Genomic DNA, 21,931 nt, shown 5'->3' on the forward strand with positions numbered 1-21,931 from the left:
TTTTCCAAAAAATTATTTTTATTGTATTGTTGCAAGAAAAAAGCTACATAAACAGCAAAAAACATCAGTTGACCTGAATATTGATGACAAGATTGTAGTTCTCAGACTTTTTTTGTGACAGGGTAAGCAGATATTCTCAATCCCGTTCAGTAAGAGCCATGAGGTGGATGTCAATCTCGGACTCTGACAAAATTCTGAAATATATAGAAATATACATTACAACAAATACGTGTAGCCAATAATTTTTACACAACATGACAAAAAAAGTTTGAATGACCTCATTCTTATATGCTGATTTGCTGCTCAAAAACATTTCTTGTGCAGCTTAATATTTTTGTGGAAGCCGTGATACAGTTTTTCAGGATTCTTTGATAATAGATGAAAAGGACTTTTATTTGAAATGTGTATTTAATTACATAATAAATATCTTAACTGTCACTTTTGATTAATGTTAACTTGAATCAAAGTAAACTTTTTGAAAAAAAAAAAAAACTACTTTTGAACAGTACTGTATGTAGACAGTATGAAAATACCAGCTTAGTACTACTGACTGGAAGTACCTAGTGGGGATTTTTCACCATTTATAGAGTATGGGTTGGCTGTTGACATACAGGACATTTGTAAATATGTAAATGCTATGTAGTGATATGTAAATGTTACATCCCGTTTCACTTGCGACGTACAAACCCACCTGAACTTGGGCTCTTCTGTGGTAACAACCCCGATCTCCAGCTCTGAAGGCTTGAAGTCGATGGACAGAACGGTAGACAAGCAACTTATTGCAGTCTGTAAGGAGGAAAAGTGCATAGAACTCAAAATAAGAGGACACAACATAACAAAGGGTATTGATTCCATCGGTGATGCAGAAGAAAGTTATACCTCTACTGTTTGTTCAAAGGTCCAATCCAATTTCTTCTTCACCTTTTTCTCCAGGAAGCTTGTGGCCTCTGTTTGTTTGACGCCCGCAGCAGTGGCCTTGAAGCCGCAGTAGTAGCCAGCAGGATCACATTTATAGACCTGTGGCCCCAGCTCCTCATCCACGCCAACCACAATCATACCTGACATGTACAAACAATATTAAAAGAAAACATTAAAAACAAAGTTACTTATATAACAATAACATTCCAAAATATTGAATTCTGATATTTCCTGAATGGCCTACTATAGTACTCTTCTTACTAGGCAAGTTGTATGCATTTACTTGCATAAATACATGATATACAGGTGCAGTATACAACCAGAGAACATTATATTTAATACTGCATGACACAATGCAATGCGTTAGACTTGATATTAAATGCCATCTACTTCTAGGCTCAAGAAACATTTCTCATTATCAATGTTAAAATCAGTTGTGCTGCTTAATATTTTTGTTTCTGGATTCTTTGATGAATAGAAAGTAAAAAAATAAATAAATAAAAACAGCATTTTTGTAGCTTTAAAAATCTCTTTACAGTGACATTCGATCAATTTATTGCATCCTTGCTGAATAAATGCATTAACTCCTTTATTAAAAAAATCTTGCCGACTGCAAACTTTTGAACACTAGTGAACGTAGATAGTATGGAGGTGCCACCCTTGTACTAGTAACCGATAGTACCTTGTGGGGATTTTTCACCGTTAATATTATGGTTTGGTGGAGGATATACAGGACTTATTTAAATGCTACCTAGTGGTAAATGTAATATCACACATTGCAATGTTATAGACATTACCTAATACTAGGCTCATGACTTCACCGGACTACTAAAATTGAGCGTTTTATCCACACATATTAGACTAAAAAGCAAATATGGCCATATTGAAATATGGCAAATATGGCCAGATTACTGCACACTTCTTGCCGATGCTGAACAGTGATGTGATAACATTTTAACATAACACAGCATTTATTGTTGCATACTACAGATTGTTTCACACTCTACTGCATAATATGTCGTATGCGGCATGTCTAGACCAATTCTGTTAACGCTAATAAAAGCCACTATTGCTTTCTGTAGAGCTGCCTTTGAAATTGTGAACTTTGCAACACTGACACAATTATTATAATGAACTGAATCAACGCTGAATTTTGACACTGTTTAAATCAAAACCGAATTTGTTTAATGATTGATGTTCGAAACATCAACACTGTCATTGAACTGAGCTGAATCAACATTGAACAGACTTTAGCTGAATATTAAACTCTGTATTGTATAAAGTGCTATACAAATGAATGTGACTTGACTTGATTCTATTCAGAACCGCTTCATATGCAGACTGTAGACTTACAGCAGCCCAGAGGCCTCATCTCAGCGTTCTGTGTGTACACCTGTGAGATGTCTGCAATGCGCTTGCACAGCATGTCTACTGGGATCTCATAGCCGTATTTATACTTCCAGTTAGCAGCTTCATATCGCGCCCTCTGCACCTGAGACCTGCTGTCAGCTTCAGAGAGAAACAAAAGACATCACACGTGGTGTAAATTAATACACAGTTTAACATTTCACCACACAAAAGGAGATTTTCCAAACTAAACGCAAGCTGGACAGTTGCTGTGTACAGAGATGAGTTTACCTGTCATGCCAGACATCACACAGCCAATGTTTTCTGTTATTCTGAATAGATGAGTGACAGTGGACTCATCGAGAAGCGTATCCTGGGTGATTAAAAGAGAACAAATTACATTAGTATTGCTCATACAACTGCCATTGCCATTGAAACATTTTTTTTTTTGCATAGTTAATGTTACATGGAGATATAAACACACTTTTTTAATAAAAAAAGTTAAATTAAATACAAACAGACTCACTGGAACTTTCTTTTGAGTTATAACAACCGCACAGTCTTTCCCTCGAACAGCTAATGACGTAAGACCTCCCTGATTAATGGCCTTGAAAGCATATTCTGTGGAAAATAAAATGAACATTTTAACAATGATCATAAATTCTTCCTAAAATGCAGAAAAATTGTATACTTCTCATTTTAACAATGAGATGTTTTATTATTAGTCTTTTACCAATATACAAGAGAAAATGTACCCATAATAGAAATATTTAAAAATATATATTCTATTTATTTTATTTCTAACTGTATACAGTTATATGCACAATAGGCGCAATTAATTCAGAACAGATAGTGATTTTGCATGAAAGACAGAACCTAGATTTTACAGGTGAAACAGTTTCACATGTGAACAGTATTAAATGAATCTCTGCATACATAATTATTAACATTATGAAACCAAAAGTACATATTCATTTTGGTGAAAACAACGAGTTCAGATGGATGTGTCAAGTAAGTGAAAGCTAAAACGAGTATTGATATACGTGTCAAAAAGCGAATTCATTTTAACAACATATTCCACTCATACTTACTGTCATCCGTTTTAAACAAATCAATGTTTAATGCTGTTGTAAATACAATAGCATGAGCTAAAGAAGGTGCAGAATGAACATGGTGCAAAATGACTGAGCATTTATTCTTTCGACTTAACAATGACACATTTTCATCGATACGCACCGACTTGATAGAGTCTCCCCTCTGGGGAAAAGATGGTGATGTGTCGATCAAACCCCGCACTCGAGCCTCGGGACATAATGCTAGAGATTTACGGTTTAATATTTCTAGTTTGTAAACAGATCTAAACCACAGCTCTGTTATACACCGGAAATTATACAACCGGCTCCGGCATTCATATCCGGGTGAGATGTCATCATGACGCGCAGCATGGGCCTTTGTGTGAAAAGCACTTGATATCAACAAGGACAGTTTTAGTTTGATAGCTTGCAGTTTTATAAATCTACAAAAAGCAGCTTATTACATTGTATTTTAGAAAAATCAACTACCATATTTAATATAGTTAGTGTTACTTTAGTACAACCAGGGTCAGAAATGAAATGGGGTTTTAAGATATTGTAAAATGTATTTATCCATTTGAACACAAATAGGCTGTTTAGATTTATTGGGAAATAAACTCTCAGTCTAATGAATCACATTGAGCATTTATGTTTTATTAGCCTACTAGCCTACGAGTTTGTTATTTTCAAAACCTGACTATTGTGAAAAACACCACTGTCCCAAGCACACAGTGCAAATTTTCAATTTAAATCTAGCTTTATAATATAGTTGAACCTTGCTATAATGTATTCCATAAACTAGAAACCTACATGGATAACATATGCTATTGAAAATAAGCATTTATGCAATTAGACTTCAGATTTAGTTATAGTTACTTCGATACACTGGTATATAGCCCTTGTGATTTAAATAGGGATCTCTGAGGATTTTTTTATGATTATGATTATACATTAGGAGCAGTCAACGTTACCTGCTAGTGCTACTAACATAAAAGTAGGTATGCAACAGAAGAAACAGAATTGGACATATTGGATAGCAGTAGATAGATAATTTTTTATTACATTTATTTTTACTATATTGCTTATTTTAGGACCATTACACACACAGACACACACACACAAAGGTAAGGTAGGGGTGTGCCCGAAAGGTACACATTGCTACAACAGAAACTAACCTTACCCCACATCCTATCAGGAAGTTTTCAGGACCAATTGTAAAGACCTTTCAACACTCCCATTACTCAGTCTCCAACATGCAGATACCCACACTTGCCTCCTGCAGAAGTAAAGCACCCCGTAACAAGACTGACCCACCTCCACGCTTGACCCTGCAGGGATAGTGTTCTACTAATCATAACATAAACTATGACTTTTTTGTGCCAAGCATACTGCTGATCCATAGGTTCAAAATGTTTTGCAGGCCTATCAAAAATCCATTAGCATATCCAGGCCAGGCTTTTATGTTCTCTGTCAAGAGTGGCGTTTGTCAAGGTGTCCGGGCATGAAGTCAATGATTGTTTGTGTTCTATTTATAGTCTGCAATGTTTTTTCCTGTGTTCATCAGGTCATCGAGCAAGTCTTTGGCAGTAAATTGAGGGTTTTTCCACAGCTGCTTTGATCAAACATCTTATTCCCCTTGATAAAATCTAGATTTTTCTTCCAAGCCCTAGGAAGGTTTGTAATGGTACCATACATTTTAAACTTAGAAACGCCAACTGTGTCTCTAGGAACTTTTAGTGTCCAGGAAATGTTCTAGTCGCCATAGCCTTACTCTCTTAGCTTTTGTGAGAGCTCTTTTGACTTGGCCAAATCTGCTACTCAACTTCAGTACATGCATGGGCGAAATTTATACATGCGTCAAAATTAAGTGTTTTCATTGAGTTTCCAAAGGCTTAATCATGTTTTAAAACAATTTTGTACCATATAACTCTAGTAACTGATTTAAAACAGCAATGATGAATCATTTTGACATAGCTGTATTATGAAAAAAACTAAAAAAAAACATTACAATATATATTGACATTATCACTTTTAATATGCCACTAAACTGTTATACATGTATTTAGAAAGGCTTATATTTGTAATGGTTTCTGTGGGGTTGAATAATTTGTATTGTTTATGTATATATAAAATAAAAGTAGTTAAGCAGCAGAAGAAACACAATTGGACATTTTGCAAAGTATTTTTTTTTATTGATTTTAATTTCAATTTTTGAAATTGATTTTAATGTAATGGATTTTTCAGCCAGCACACTAGGAGTAACTCAAGCCTCAATGTTCTTGAGTAAGGCAGAGCCATTTCTGAGGAATTTCATATGTGGCTCTATCTCTTCCATTCTCATCGTACGGAATGTGCCAGGAGCTGCTGGAGGTCTGAATGATGGTGTCATAAGCAGATACCCTCTGAAAAACACAAAGTCATCAGTCATCCTAATGATTACTAATGATTACACAATGTCTATCCATTGCAAAACCTACCTGAAATCGAACCTTTTTTCCTGGGGCATAATGACTGATTACCAACTGATGTCCACGTTGCCACTTGAAGAAGAGGCGTCTGGTTGCTCTGTCTGGCAAGCAGGCTTTGTGATCCCTCATCAGATCACGACTAAGAAAGTTACAGTGAACGCCAGAGTGCAAAGCAGCATACAGCAGAAACGGGTCATCTTCAGACCTGTGGCAGTCATCCAAGAAAAACAGTGCACTGTATCAAACATACCTTTCATGCTTAGTGAATGAAATCATTGTGGGGTTTATATTGAGTGACGAAGAGAAGGGAAGTGGACATCGAGTACTGAAACTGTTACAAAACAGTTAGGACTTCTAGATAGCAGGATTTTGAGTGTTCTACATAGTCAGGATTGTCCGTACGTCAATCAGATTTAGATCTGAGGAGTTTGGAGGCCAGAGCTACACCTTGAACTCTTCTTCATGTTCCTCAAATCATTCCTAAACAATGGGGGCTTTCGACCGGGTAGTAATAGGAACTTAGTTCTAGGAACTAGCTACTAGGATGGTTCCCCGAGAACTAAATGTTCTCCTAGGGCCATTTTCCAGGTTACATTCGTATCGCCAGTAGGAACTCTTAAGTGACGTAAGCCACGCATGTCGTGACTTTTATTTTGACGGTGCGGCAGGCATTTATTTTGACGGCACTGAGAACGGCAGAGCCTGAGCACACAGCTCCCAATCTCTGTCTTCATTAGTTTACAATCTGTTCAACAGTCCTGTCTAATGTGTTATTAGATAAAGCTGTTATAAAAATAAAGTAAACAGTATATATGAAAAGGAATTAGCGTTTGCTGTGTCGTTAATGCCCAATATCGCTAGCTGAGTAGACATACAAATCATGTTTCCCTTGGTTCCCAAAAGTTGCGTTAGATTTTCCCCTTAGCGTAAAAGTTATCTATCACTGTTTTCCATGTTCATAGAGTTCATGGAGTAAATATTTAGGCTATAAACTGTGTGTACACAGATTTTTTTTAAATGGCAGGTGCTGGTGTTTCGCATGCATTCAGCATGTGATGTGCTGGGTTACAGCCTACTCTGAAGTAGGAGCGAATTTAGTTCCCCCAAAAGGTGTTCATAGAACTATTCCCAGTTCCTGCAGTGCGAACAAGCCAAAAGCGGGTACTTCCGCCATTAGTTCTAGGAACCATGGAAAGGTTTACTTCAGTGAGAAAACACCTAATGTGTGCAGTGTGGCAGGGTGCAACATCCTACTGAAAGATGCCACTTCCACCAGGGAACACCATTGTCATGAAGGGTTATACCTGGTCTGCAACAACCCAGAGCATCACCCTCCCTCCACCGGCTTGTTGTCATCCCACAGTGATCCTGGTACCATCCCTCCCCAGGTAAATGGTGGAAATGTGCACGGACATCCATGTGATATAAATTCTTCTAAAAAACTAGACTCAACGGACCAGGCAAACTTCTTCCACTGCCCCAAGGTCCAGTTCTGACACTCACGTGCCCATTGTAGGTGTTTTTGACGGTGGACAGGGGTCATCATAGGCACTTTGATTGGTCTGTGGCTACGCACTATACATGCAATGCACTGTGTGTTGTGACACATTCCTCCCATAACCATCATTCAAATTATGTGGGACTTGTGCCACAGAAGACCTTCTGTCAGTTTGGGCCAGACGGCATAGCTTTTTTTTGCCCCTTTTGCACCAAGAAGCCTTGGGCCCCCAACACCCTGTCACCTGTTTGTGGTTTGTCCTACTTCGGACCACTGTTGATACATTTTCACTGTTGACCGGCAGAAACCAGTGAGGTTTCAGAGATGCTATGACCCTGTCATCTGACCATAAAAATTTGGCCCTTGTCTAAGTTGCTCAGGTGTTTACTCCTGCATCCAACATGTTTTCTACAAGAAATGCTTCTTTGCTTGTATCTGATCTACCTAGACCTTGACATTTGGCCTTATTTGGAGATATTCAAATCTGCTTCACCTATGAGCGGTAATAATGTTTTGGCTCGTCAGTGTATATTCCAGAACTATTTTTATCAACACTGCCTTGGATGAATTGAGTTTTTCGCAATGCATTATGGGATTGGAGTCTCCAAAAATATTTTTTTTAGATGGAACTTTTCTGCAACCATGATTGCATTTCAATAATAATAATAATATTAATAAATAAATTGATCATAAATACAATAAAAACAGTTATATTCTGAAATTATTACAATTTAAAAGAACTGTTTTCTATTTTAATGTTTTAAAATTTAATTTATTCTTGTCACATGATTTTTCAAAAATCATTCTAATATGATGAATTGCTGGTCAAGAAACATTTCTAATTATTATCAATGTTGAAAACAGTTGTGCTGCTTAATATTTTTGCGGAAACTGATACTTTTTTTTCCTTTGATGAATATAACGTTTGAAAGAACAGCATTTATTTGAGTGGAATTTTTTTTAGAAGATTATAAATGACTTTACTGTCCATTTTGATCAATTTAATGCTTCCTTGCTGAATAAAAGTATTAATTTCTTACTGATGCGCCTGTGATCCCTTAAATTGCTGCTTGCGTAGGCAGTTTTGTAACAGGGTGTACAGTATGTTATTGAGGAAACGTGGGTCATACTAACATGTTCTCGGTGAAGAAGCAGTGGGATTTCTGCTTGATCTTGTTCATGTTTTGTCTGTCCCAGTTCCGGGAAGGTTGTAGCATGTGCTTTCTGCCGAGGACCAGGATGTTCAGACCCTGACGTTCCAACTCCGAAACGACTGCCAGCAACTGCACAGATAATTCAGAGTCCCAGTGACCTTTTACCATTTCCATTCAGATGTTAGAAATAAACGAGGTCATTCATGAGTTTTTAATGAATGAGAGACCTCAGATCATTCATCATTTTCTCTATGAAATGAACTGCGACTTGTGACTTTTTTAGAGGAATTTCCCTTGGCACTACAGATGAATTTGGGACCTTTAGCAGGTCAACTGTGGGAAAATTATTTTTGCTCACATTGTTTTAGCCTACTTTAGTGCCACCCACACACGCACACACACCATGAGGGGGGAGTTTCCTGATTACACAGGAAGTTGTTTTTCCAATACCCCCTTACAAAGAGTGCGGTCAGTAAAGGTTAAAAACTCTGTGCTAAAAATATCTAAGGTTCTTTGCATGTAGCTGTTTAGATTTAAGACCCCGTACATGCATTAACTATTTATGAGATATCATTGTTATTTTTTATATATATGATATTTTAAAATAATTTATGTGGAGAAATTTGTTTTTCTCACTCTTTCTTCGAGGAGATATAAATGTCGTTTGCAGCCTGCACCATGCAGGAAGTGACTACTTAAACTTTTCTGAAAACATGATATGCATACATATGTCTGTATGTCGGTTTTATTTTAAAGCATACTGTATAATTATTATACATTTTGGTATTTAAAGATTTACATCACAATTAGTGCACAGTTCTAAGTAGAAACTAAATGAGTACACAAGATTAGAACACTACAACAGAAGTAAATAAGTATTAAATTAAATGATAAAATGCAATTAAGAAGAGTTAGTTCTGCATATACATATACTGTGTGTATATATATATATATATATATATATATATATATATATATATATATATATATATATATATATATATATACACACACACACACACACACATGACTCTACTGCATCAACCAGTTCCACTGTATTAATCTTCTAAATATATTTCATACTCAAATTTAAATTACAGTGATATTACCTACAGTTTGAATATGCAAAGTCAGTTCCAATTCCAGTCTATCTTGTTTAGTTATTTTAGACACAAGGAAGTGCTAATTGGGGAATTGCAGGTGTGATCATTTTCTGCTAATTCACGATAAGGAAGTGGACAGTGAGCCACAGATGAGCTGGTTTACGCTGGAAAGCACCGTACACATTATAGTGTCCGGTTTCACAATCCAACTTTGACCTCTGCCTGTAATCACCTTTGCCTAAGCATTTCTAGATAAAGAGACACGCTTCCTTCCAGCATGTTAGTCTTGTAAATTTGCAATCAATTTCATTTCCCTATGCCTCTTGCATACAGTCCGGTTACTTAGTTTGTAAACAAAACATATAGGTATACTTTGGCCACAAGTTAACTGAACTGAAGCTCTCATTTTCACAGCCAGCAGGCCCTGGTCAGACTGTCTGCAGAGAAAACCAGTTAATACTAGCGTTTCATTGAATGTGCCAGTTAGTGAGGAAGTGGGGTAAATGTTACCACCAAAAATAAACTTGACCACAAAAGGCACATGTCTGACTTAAAATACAGACTTAGTCATATCAAAATGAGTGTAAAATCCCCAGCCTTCGTGCTATAATTGCTATGGGGTCTGTTTGTATTAATGATGTTTGATGTGCGTCTGAGGTGAATTAAAAAAAAAAAAAGTAAAAAAGTGCCAAAGCCATGAATGAGTGAACAGAAAGCAAGAGGATCCTTGAACAGAAAGGAAGTTTGTGTTACATCATAATTTGTAGCTTAATGTCAAGTGAAGGATTTAATGTTAATCTGTTGTGACAAGATACTAAAGCGAAACCACTGTTTTTCATGCACTGGTCAATATTTAGAATTTGGGCTATTTTGCTTCCATAACACAACATAACATCTTATTTCAGACTTGTGAAAAGAAATCCTAAATGGACATTTAAGCGTTTATTTTATTTCACTGCATCTATTTGCACCTGTAGATATAAACTACAATACATATCTTTAAACTCTAAATGAGTTTTTTCTCCTGCACTGAGCCAGAAATCTCCAGTTCAATACCACGTGCAAACACCGATTGTTCTCATTCATAATATACTTTTTATTTATTATAAGCATTTTTCATTAGATAATGCCTGATTTGCATATTTAACAACATTTCAGAAAGCTTCTAATACACAACAATTGTCTTAATGTACTGTGATTAATCAACGGGGGAAATGTAGTGAAATGATCCTCTATCTGCTTTTTCAAGTCATTTATTTTCAGTTACTGAGTGTTTGAGGTTGTGATGGGTGGGTGTAGGTACTTCTAAAACTTCTAGCCTATTTAAAGGCAATAATATGTCTTAGGTAATATTATAAAGGAGCATAACCAAATGTAAAGCCACTACTGGGACTGATCACCGCCTCGTACGAGGGCTGATGTGTAACACATTCTGTGTAATATTATGGACATTGAAATTTCCCTTTTTTTCATTTGAGTAACTGTGCTGGGTTTTGTGGGTTTGGGGGTCTTTCAGGTTGGAAACTATGAGAAATTGGGGCTGTTCCCAAAAGCTGTTTTTTTGCGTTAAAAGTGAGAAGTGACAACCACGCTCATCCCCCTTGGTCGATCCTCTTGCACTCATTTCTGTTTTCTTGACTTTAGAATCCCGACTGATGAGTTTGAGTTAATACTCAAACATAAAAGTAAACAAAATTATCTTTTGAAACAGCTAGCTATTTTTTCCCACCTTTAGTGCTGTAAATCAGAGTAGGTTGACTGTCTAGCCAGTTAAGCGATTTAAAAGGTCACCTATAACCCACAGAGAAACCGGCCCTCTCTTGGAACATCCAAGCAGTTACAATGACCCGTCACTCACCGTCTCAGAGTGGGTGGCCTTGGGTGTAGTGTTAGCCACATTAAGACCGTCGATGACAATATCAAATGGAGGCCTCTGCTTCACGAAAGCTTTAAAGCTTTTAAGCTCCTGTACAGAACACAAACAAGTGGTTATTCTCACAACCATGACCACGGTGTGTATATGCTACTGTAAAATAGACTGGTACAGACAAAATGCGCACTTCTGAGAAAAAAGTTTAAATCTTGCAGTTTAGTAAAAATCTTTCATGTTGTTTATTCTGAAGTTAAAACTAGCCTCACTTTTAAAGTCCATGCAAGCAAAGAAACAAAAGAGGCAGTAAAGATGCAACACTATGCACTCTTGTAACCGTCCTTCAATTTCTTCAACAACAGTAACGGATGATTGCCTGGATGGAGGGGGGTCTCCTATGTAAATTACCTCACTTTGGTGTGGAGCTGCAGCGCATTGCACAAGAGAAACGCAACCGGTGTTGCACAAGACAAAGAGGACAGCTGAATTACATTACAGCCATCAAGCCAGTGTTGTTATTGTTAACTATAACTACAACATACAAATTGTGTTTGTTAATTGAAATAAAAGATTAAATAAAAGCTATATAGAAATTAGAAACAGAACTGTTGCCTTGATAACGAACTGAAATGAAAGAAGTTATAAAAAATAATAATAAAAAATGACAGAAACACGCCATAATACCTAAAACTTAAACTAATTCAATTAAAATTATAAAATAAAGCTAATAAAAATTTTAATAAATGCTAATAGTAATATAAATAATACTAAAATAAGACAATCAAAATAAATTGAAGCTAAATAGAAATATTAAAAATGAATAAAAATGACAAACTTTAAACTACAATTAAATGAAATGCTAATTAAGAATACTATAATAGTCACTTTCTTGGTTTAATAGTGTTATCTTTAGAATTATTAATATACCCTTACAATTCACCAAATGGTGATTTTAGCCTACTATAACAGATGAGGAATCTTCTGTTTGACAAACAATCTCTATTTTTGCATTTCTGTTTCGTGATGCTATAGTGACACTGCACAGATATATTACACATTTCACCTTTAAACTAAAGATTGTTTCTGGAATAATCACGAGGCCAGACGGGTGATATTTATTGCAGACAGACATATCATTGTAAGTGTCCAAGCCTGAAACTCATGAAACTCTACATATATTATCAGATTAAGTGAGGAGCTGAGCTATGTGTATTCATGAATGTACAGGAAGTATAAGAGCGAAGCATGCAATCAACCATTAGATAAAGGAGTGTGTTTACAGATAGTCTGGCAAGAACTGAACATACTTTTTTTTTCTGTCAGAGCATTGTATAAGAACAACAACAACTTGTCAATTCCATGAACCCATTTCATCCCAGGACCATTAAAGGGTGCTTGACTTTTCCTATCTGTCTCAAGGGATATCAAAGCATTTGTTACAGTCAAACAATAGAACTTCAAACAGAACTTGACCACACCTGGCTCACCTTCACAAGCGTGATCAGGTTGTGTTTAGCTGAAAAACCGAAGAGCATAAGGGAGTTGGGGGAATGGGGAATAGAACTAGAACTTCCTTCTCCTTTGTTGTGGTTTAAGAAGAGCCTGAAAAACCTCAACAATTGTCCTTGGTACAACATGTAAACATCTGAGGGAATTTCCAGCTGGACTGGGGCCAAGTCACTCCCTCACCTGTTTGTCCTCAGGCCTCGTGCTGCAGACGGGCTTTTGAATTACTAAACATTTGCACAGTCATGTACTGTAAACTTACACCTAGCTCATCATCAGTGGTGGTCAAATACACAAATACTGAGTTAAAATACACAAACCTTCATGAAATATTACACAAATAACATTATTCAGTACTAGTTAGTTTTAGCCAATAAAAAAAATAAAAAAAAGATTAGTGGATGCAGACATTAAAGGGATAGTTCACCCAAAAATTAAAATCATGCCATCATTTACTGTATGAATTTCTTAAGCTGAAAACAAAACACAAAGTTTGGAACAACTTGAGAAACATAATTTTCACCTTTGGGTGAATTATCCCTTTAAATATGCATGATCCACAATTAGGCAACCAAATCAACACTATTATTTAAAATATTCAACTTTCATTATCATTTCAAGTGAGTTCTTAGATCAAGCTTACTGCCTTATAAACTTATAATAAGCAGTAATTAGGAGTTTCCTGAGGCAAAAGTCGTAGTTAATTGTTAGTTAATAGTGAGAAATTGACCCCAAACTAAAGTGTGACCGAAAATCCTTGCATCGGAGCTCATTGCTTTGAGGGAACTACAAACTTTGTTGAGGAAACAACCGTCCAGTAAAGTTTAGTCCAATAGTTAATACACAAGCCCCTGTTTAATGCACACAGAGCTATGTTTGTCAAATCGACAACTGTTCCTGGACTGTCAGGTGGCTGGAAACCAGCGCTTTCAGTTCTGCCTGGAGTGTGAGAATTTTTCCCTCTAAAATTCCAAATTCCCACCCCTCCAAGCCACCTATATGCAAAAACAGAAGATTGTTACCAACATTTAAAAGCAAAACAACAAAAATAAGTGCAGGTACTTTGCAAGCTAAAATCTTGTTGAGAAAGTGTTAAGTCTGTTCTAGCGGGTGCAAGACTGGGGGAGGGTTGAGCGCCAGAAAGAGGGGGGAAGGGGAGCTTTGGGGAATTCCTTTTTGGTTTTGGTGGGGGTTAGCAGATGGCTATCAGTTGTCCAACTCTCTAAAACTCTTGCAGCGTTGAGTAGGGTTAGGGTTCTCCGCACTGGACAAAATTGATCCAAATATGTAATTTCACCTGATTTTAAGTATGCACATTCAATAAGATTTTGACCATGAAGGTCTTACATCGTATGTGTTTTTGTTTTCGCTCCGCATCCTCTCGCGGTCATGGAGAGGTTGGGTTGAATGGGAACAGGAACACTGGGGATTCCCCAATGGTGTCCAGAGGTCACATGTATGCGGTACCAGCATGCTGTGCAGAACTTTGTGTACTATCAATGTGTGTTTGGTACACGCACGTTCATAAGTTTAATCATGATTTGATAGTGACCAGTTTTTCTACTTGGAATATACACAATAGCCCATGACAAGCCTTGGAGTGACTCTTAACACAAACATTTAGCAAACGTTTGTTTGAATCATTGAAAACAAATGAACAACATTTCTTTAATACTCTAAAGTACCTGCTCCATTTTGTTCAAAGCATGCATGAAATTCCAATTAAACACAAAAATAGACAGAGAACAAAGAAATTTGAGTATGTTGAAACTTCCCCATGCCCCACAGCAGACATTAATGAAAAGGCATCTGCAAGTCCTGTACTTTTCTTTATTACAGGCTTGCTCTTTTTGAAACGGGAAAAACAGGCTCCCCAAAGCTCACGCTTGACCTGAAAAGCTGCAGGCCACTGAATGTAAGGAAAAAAAACAGGGGCTTTTTAACATTCAGAATATAAAAATGGTTGACATGCTAATTTTTTATTGTGTTATTAACACTATGGCCACATTTAAAATCCCCTGACAATTTAAGTTTCATATATATTAAAACCTGCTTTAACGTGTGTATGGTGTGGGAGTGGCACAGGTTAGTTGTCAGAACAAGCGAGAAAGGTTGACATGGAGCAGCTAAATCTCAAAACTTCGGGGAATATCCTGTTTAAAAAAAAAAAACAGAGGCGAGTCTGCTGGCAAAAAGAGAACGTGACTGAGCTTGCAATAAAACGAGAATCAACATTGGCTTGGGACAACTGAGGGATTTGAAATGTTGTAAAAGTGACGCGGAGATGCGTTTTTATTACACAACAGATGAGTAAGGTATTTTACTGAAGAGATAAATTGCCATACAGTGGGGGAAATAATAATTTGATCCCCTGCTGATTTTTTAAGTTCGCCCACTTACAAAGAAATGAAGGGTCTATAATTTTTAGGTTTATTTTAACGGATAGAGACAGAATATCAAACCTAAGAAATCCAGAACAACACATTATATAAAGGTTGTAAATTGATTAGCATTTGATCGAGTGAAAGAAGTATTTGATTCCCAAAAAAGTAAGAATTCTGCCTCCCACAGATTGGTTAAGTGCCCACGTGGAACACAGATTAGTCCTGTCACTTTAAAAATGTACTCCTAATGTCAGCTCGTAATGTGTATAAAAGAAACCTGTCCACAGAATCTGTATCTTCCATTCCAACCTCTCCACCACCATGGGCAATACCAAAGAGCTGTCAAATGTCAGGGACCAGATTTTAGAACTGCACAAGGCTGGAATGGGCTACAAGACCATCAGCAAGAAGCTTGGAGAGAAGCAGACTTGTTGGTGTGATTATTCGGAAATGGAAGAAATACAAAATGAAAAATCAATCGCCCTCTGTCTGTAGCTCCATCCAAGATCTGGCCTCATGGGGTAAGGATGATCATGAGAAAGGTGAGGGATCAGCCCAGAACTACACCAGAGGAGCTTGTTAATGATCTCAAGGCAGTTGGGACCACAGTCACCAAGCAAACCATTGGTAACAACCTACGCCACAATGGATTGAAATCCTGCAGTGCCTGCAAGGTCCTCCTGCTCAAGAAGCCTCATGTTCTGAAGTTTGCCAATGAACATCTAAATATTCCAAGAAGGCTTGGGAGAAAGTGCTGTGGTCAGATGAGATCAAAATTGAGCTCTTTGGCATCAACTCAACTCGCCATGTTTTGAGGGACAGAAATGCTGACTATGACCCCAAGAACACCATTCCTACAGTCAAGCACAGAGGTGGAAATATTATTCTCTAGGGCTGTTTCTCTGCTAAGGGTACAGGACGGGGCCATGTACTGTCAAATCTTGGACGAGAACCTCCTTCCTTCAGCCAGAACAATGACCCAAAACATACCACCAAAGCAACAAAGTAGTAACTCAGAAGAAGCACATTAAGGTCATGGAGTCTCCTAGCCAGTCTCCAGACTTTAATCCTATAGAAAATCTGGGGAGGGAGCCGAAACTTTGAGTTGCCAAGCGACAGCCAAGAAACCTTAAGGATTTTGAGAGTATCTGTAAAAAGGAGTGGACCAAAATCCCTCCTGAGATGTGTGCAAACCTGGTTACCAACTACAAGAAACGTCTCACCTCTGTGCTTGCCAACAAAAGTTTCTCCACAAGTACTAAGATGTGTTTTGCTTCGGGATCAAATACTTATTTCACTCACTGAAATGCAAATCAATTTATAACCTTTATCTAATGTGTTTTTTCTGGATTTTGTGGTTGATATTCTGCCTCTATCCGCTAAAATAAACCTACCATTAAAATTATAGACCCTTCATTTCTTTGTAAGTGGGCAAACTTACAAAATCATCAGGGGATCACATAATTATTTCCCCCACTTTATGTAGCTTTCTAACAGAGTTAATTGTAACGCAGTATCTATTGTGATGGGCCATTTCATTACGGTTGTTGTATCACTGTGCTTGAAGTACAGTGTCTATTAATGGTTATAGCTACTGTAACGTCTTCAGCTAGTCAGCTTAAGATCCTTTTAATCTAAACTAGTTATATCTCTCAAACCTAGTAGTGAATGTTTTATGAGCAGTAGGATATTCATCTGGACAGTTACACAGAGCCGAAGCACAACCAAAACAATGTTCTTCTACAAAATGCAGTGTTGTTTTTTTAACCACTAGAGGGCCAAAAGTTACATAGTGCACGTTAAAAAATAAAACTATAAATACACTACTGTTCAAGTATTTGGGGTTATTAAAATTTTATTTATTTTATTAATAAAATCCTGAAAAAATATCACATTTTTTACAAAAATATTAAGCAGCACAACTGGATAATAATAAGAAATGTTTCTTGAGCAGCAAATCAGCATATTAAGGCCAATTCACACTGCACCGACAGACGGCAACAGAAACTTCCTTGAGTTTTGTCGGGTCGGTTTATTACGTCGGAGCTTGTTTTCGTGGATTGAACATGCTGAATTGGCGAGAAGTGACGTACTGTAATCTGCCGATTGTCCGTTTTGGTCGGTGCAGTGCGAATTGGCCTTTTGAATGATTTCTGAAGGATCATGTGACACTAAAGACTACAGCAATGGCTGCTGAAAATCTAGCTTTGCCATCACAGGAATAAATTACATTGTATTATGTTAATTTTTTTAAAAAAACAGTTATTTTAAACTTTAATAATATTTCACAACTTTATTGTTTTTTTCTGTATTTTTGATTAAACAAATGCAGCCTTGGTGGGCATAAGAGACTTCTTTAAAAACATTTAAAAATCATAGCAACCCCAAACTTTTGAATGCTAGAGCATATGTATAAATAATCAATAAATTCATGTTTACAAGTGAAAATATTCATTGTACTCTCAAATTTATTATAAGTTCATCTATGCAACATTTAAAAGCTGTTAACATTTAAAATGTTGCTTTTGATAAAGTTTTAGATGTCACACAACAGGACCTGGTTCTCATGTCATGTCAGCCACCCAAAAGCACAATTTTTTTTTCCCTTTAAAGGCAAAATGGGTTCTAGGGGTTGTCAAATGCTTGTGGAGAGTTTAGACAGGGGGTGTTTTAACTGCCTTGCACTGGTTTCACTTCATAAAGCGCTGCTGCAGCGATGGCGGGGGGCTGGAGTCCATGCAGCACTGCAGACAGGGACTTTCCAGGGTCACTCATGTGAGAGGCTTTTGAGGGCTGAAATGTGAAAGCCCATTGTGTTGCATTTACGACAGCAAAAAGCACACAAGCAATACCCATGCCTCAGCATCAATCATGTGCATGACCAAAATTAGAGATTGTTTACGGCTATACTGAGTACTTTGTTTTTCCAAGATGTAGTGTATAAAAATGTCCCTTTCAGAGACAGTGCTTGGAAATGTAATGCTTTTCATATGCGTGAGAACGGCGTTTGCAAACAAACATGACTGTTCTTTCTGGCAAATGGAATTTTAGAGGAGTCGCTTGACTTGTGGCCTTGTGTCTTCAGTTGGACTGCTTGCTAAACCGGGGACCCGACAGACACATGAAGGAACATGTGTTGGAAAGCCCCTACATCATGGCTAAATGTGGAACTAGACAGGATCACATGCTTTTGACATCTATAGACCCGACAGCCTGAAAAAAGCATCAGTCCGGACAACAACATCATCTAATTCAGTGCCAGACTCCACTTAATACGGAGCTTAAACTGCATGGAATGTCTTCTAATTCTGGACGACTACACAACTTGCCTATCAAAGTTGCAGCCTATTTAGTGCCTGGCAGAAAGCTGCTTTAGTTTTTAGCCTATGGGTTTTTTTATTAAATTTTTTTTTTATCCTTTCCAAGGCTGAAATTATCTAATAACCATTAAAAAAAACGGCTGATGTTTAACATGTATAACATGTTTAATCCGTCATGTAGAAAACGCTATCGTATGTATAGGACGCCATCTAGTGGAGTCAAACAGCACTAAATAACAGGACCTTACTAAACTTCAAACCACACCTCCTTTACATAAGGCGGAATTTCATACAAAACACAGGTCACATTTCACTGCAAAATTGAAAAACAAGAAAAAATTGTTTAGTATAAAGAAAATTAAACCATTTTTAAGGCCATTAAAAAAATGTTGTGACGTGATTGTCACTAAACTTATGCACATTTACCCCCAAAAGTCTGATTATATATATTTTAATATGATAATACATTCTGCTAATATATGTTATTAATATTTATCAAAATATATATAAACAGATATTTCATCATTGAAATAATATACTGTGTTTTTCATTTATTATGAGAATAAAACCTTTCTATGGGGTGGGGCTTATGTCAGTGCTATTTTAGTATTATTTATGTACTACAATGCATTTATTAATATTTTTAATAAAATAACTTTTACTTTTATATTTTCATTTTTAATTTAATTTAAATGATGTGCTTTTTTTAATTCATTTTTTAAAATATTTTTATGAAGCATCCATTTATTATTTATTTTTATTTCAACATTAGTTTGAGTCATTTTAGTACTTGAACTTAAGCTTATTTATTTAAGTTAGTTTCCAAGGCGACAATCTTTAATTTCAACGTTTTTTTTTCTATTTAATATTCCAGGAAATTATTTTTAATTGTTTTAGTTTAGTTTTAATTATAAATAACAACACTGAATTAAATGTTGTTTTTATCTACAGCTTAAATTAACATTAGTTATTTAACTCAGGCAAAAGAAGGATAATAATATAGGAGACAGACCTCTGGGGTGGTTTTGTTGAAGATGTCGCTTCCCTCTATCACTTTTTTCATCACTTCATCCTTCAGCTGACCATACTCTTCCTCAGTCAGTTGAATGGATTCCAGTGATGCCTTGCAATTTTTGCACTCTCCACTAAAACACAAGTTATATCCACACTGATATTCTATTAAGAATAGTCTGTATGATCATAGTATTTAATTAAAACAGAAAATAGTACCTGGGGGCGACGAATGTGAACTTCCCACTCCATTTCTGATCCGGTAAACTGTGCAGATAAAAAAATAAAAATAAAACAGTTAAAATAAAGATCTACGATAATGGAATGAAAAACATATAATAATTATTATATGTATAACTAATATATAGTATATATAGTATATATATATATATATGTGTGTGCCGTCAAATAAATTAATCGCCTGTAACATAAGTTTGTAAATATATAATGTGTTTACGCACATCTATATTTGTGTTAATGTATACACACACACACACACACACATATTTATATATATATATATATATATATATATAAACAAACATTTAAAAAAAAACGTTTTGCCAAATCGATTAATCGCGATTAATCACATCTAACATAAAAGTGTATACACAAACACACACATATATTTATGTGTATATATATATGCATACATACATATATATATACACACACACATAATAAATTTAAATACAATATATATATTTACACACATATTTAAACAAAAACTTTTGTTAGATATGATTAATCACGATTCATTGATTTGACCACTAATATATATGTGTGTATATATATGTGTATATATATATATATATATATATATATATATATATTTATTTATATTTTTTACAATTACCTCTCAAACCAAGCTTTGATAGTTTTAATCAGCGACTCCTCGGGGTAGATTTGATTATCTCTCATATATGACAGGACAGAAAAGAGTTTGTCCTCCTGTCCACGCTGAGTGATGCCGCTCTGAAACAGGCACTGCCAGGTGTCCTGATTAGGTACGATACCCTGTTCCAGGAGCTCGTCGTACAGCTTCCAGCTCGTCTCAGTGTCTCCATGAAGTACTGCCCCAGTGATGGCATCACCATAGTTCCGAGCAGACGGCAGGAGGGCCTTTTTCATACCCTCCAACAGGCCAAGCGCCTCCATCCAACGTTCAGTTTGACTGAAACCTTTAATAAACAGGGACGAGGCCCCAGTGTCAAGGGTCTTAAAGCAAGATCTCATGATGTCGTAAGTGTCAAACACCTCAGAGTGGTGCCTAGCTGTGACACACAGCGTTAGATACCTCAAAAGGAGTTCGTAAGAAAGGGTGCCTTTATCTTGAACCACGTACGCCAAGAGAGATTTGGCGATGTTGACGTCTGCACTAGCCACCAGCAGTCCTTCCATCATTTGCATCTCGAAGCGCTCAGGTTTGGAGGAACCCTCTTTGAGTTTTTCCCATTCTGATGTGGTCAGCGGATGGTCAGGAAGGGCAACTTTTAAAGATCCTCTGCCTCTCGCAGGTGTATTATTTGACAGCTCTTCTGTATCAATCCCAGCTCGCCTTTTCATATATTCAGCAGTTTTTTTGGCCGTTCCAGCTGCGAATACTGACTTTGGGAATGCAGGCCTTGTTTTAGGAGTGAATCCCTTTTCTTTAGTAACTTGGCTGTATAATTCTGCTTGTCTGTCTCCTTTTGTGCTGTAAAGTTGTGTGTTTGGGTTTATGATTAACCTGACAGCAAGCATAATGTTATGTTGAGGTAAACCAGCCAATGTAGGCCTGAAATACAGAGGGCTGACAAACCATGTGCATAGATACTTCATACAAGTCCTTGAATTTGACATATGAGGTCCCATTTCCTTACAAGTCTACTATATTACTCAGACTATGCACTACTTTAATGGTTATTTATGCAAATGTCCCACCACAAGCAAATGTGCAACATTAAGTTTTACTGATCAACACATTAACTTTTTAATAATATATTTACCTAAAATTAATAGATATAAATAATATTCAGCAACTTATCTGTTAAAGAAATGTCCTTCTGTAACGTTACTTAACGCACACATTATTGAGATCCTCAGATAAATAAACTCGCTAAGATATCGCATTATTTTAATTTAAACGCAGTTTTGACGAAGCAATCATCGATATTTTAAACAAGAACATCTAACTTACAGAATCTAGTCGAAGGTTATCTAATTCTAACCAGAAATCAAGTTCATGCCAGTGCGAGCCGCCATTCACTCTCATGTGTTGTCGCACTTCAATAACGTCA

At 36.5% G+C, this 21,931-nt stretch overlaps 2 protein-coding genes across 4 annotated transcripts; both read right to left on the reverse strand.

The window, feature by feature from the left end:
• psma6a (proteasome 20S subunit alpha 6a) lies at positions 1–3,676 on the reverse strand. The gene is made up of 7 exons (XM_077239044.1): positions 3,502–3,676; positions 2,792–2,886; positions 2,557–2,638; positions 2,272–2,427; positions 880–1,058; positions 692–786; positions 1–194 (listed from the first exon to the last, which is right to left on the reverse strand). The coding sequence occupies exons 1-7, from the start codon at positions 3,575–3,577 to the stop codon at positions 137–139; spliced, it is 741 nt and encodes a 246-aa protein (XP_077095159.1). The 5' UTR covers positions 3,578–3,676; the 3' UTR covers positions 1–136.
• Positions 3,677–5,508: 1,832 nt separating this feature from the next.
• On the reverse strand, positions 5,509–21,930 carry prorp (protein only RNase P catalytic subunit). 3 transcript variants are annotated; one of them, XM_077239041.1, is made up of 8 exons: positions 21,832–21,921; positions 20,509–21,381; positions 19,872–19,919; positions 19,654–19,786; positions 11,420–11,527; positions 8,439–8,587; positions 5,816–6,011; positions 5,509–5,740 (listed from the first exon to the last, which is right to left on the reverse strand). In XM_077239041.1, exons 2-8 carry the CDS (start codon positions 21,216–21,218, stop codon positions 5,609–5,611), a joined length of 1,476 nt encoding a protein of 491 aa, XP_077095156.1. In that variant the 5' UTR covers positions 21,219–21,381; positions 21,832–21,921; the 3' UTR covers positions 5,509–5,608. The 3 variants fall into 3 exon arrangements, with proteins under 3 accessions (XP_077095156.1, XP_077095154.1, XP_077095155.1); XM_077239039.1 differs by having other exon boundaries at positions 20,509–21,429; positions 21,832–21,912; XM_077239040.1 differs by having other exon boundaries at positions 20,509–21,930.
• Between the last annotated feature and the right edge of the window lies 1 nt (position 21,931).

Source organism: Siphateles boraxobius, unplaced genomic scaffold, assembly GCF_051911475.1.
Source record: "Siphateles boraxobius isolate OS27281-9 unplaced genomic scaffold, OSU_SipBor_1 22, whole genome shotgun sequence".
Lineage (NCBI taxonomy): Eukaryota > Metazoa > Chordata > Actinopteri > Cypriniformes > Leuciscidae > Siphateles > Siphateles boraxobius.

What these genes read in the sequence shown, in the direction of transcription:
- psma6a (XM_077239044.1), bottom strand. Translation starts at nt 3,577, where the DNA reads ATGTCCCGAGGCTCGAGTGCGGGGTTTGATCGACACATCACCATCTTT. An exon ending in CCTTTGAACAAACAGTAGAG is followed by an intron (nt 787 to 879) that starts GTATAACTTTCT and finishes TCCTCCTTACAG; the next exon opens with ACTGCAATAAGTTGCTTGTC. An exon ending in ACAGAAGAGCCCAAGTTCAG is followed by an intron (nt 195 to 691) that starts GTGGGTTTGTAC and finishes TATATATTTCAG; the next exon opens with AATTTTGTCAGAGTCCGAGA.
- prorp (XM_077239040.1), bottom strand. Translation starts at nt 21,506, where the DNA reads ATGGGACCTCATATGTCAAATTCAAGGACTTGTATGAAGTATCTATGC. An exon ending in ATCAAAGCTTGGTTTGAGAG is followed by an intron (nt 19,920 to 20,508) that starts GTAATTGTAAAA and finishes TTATCTGCACAG; the next exon opens with TTTACCGGATCAGAAATGGA. An exon ending in TTCACATTCGTCGCCCCCAG is followed by an intron (nt 19,787 to 19,871) that starts GTACTATTTTCT and finishes CTTGTGTTTTAG; the next exon opens with TGGAGAGTGCAAAAATTGCA.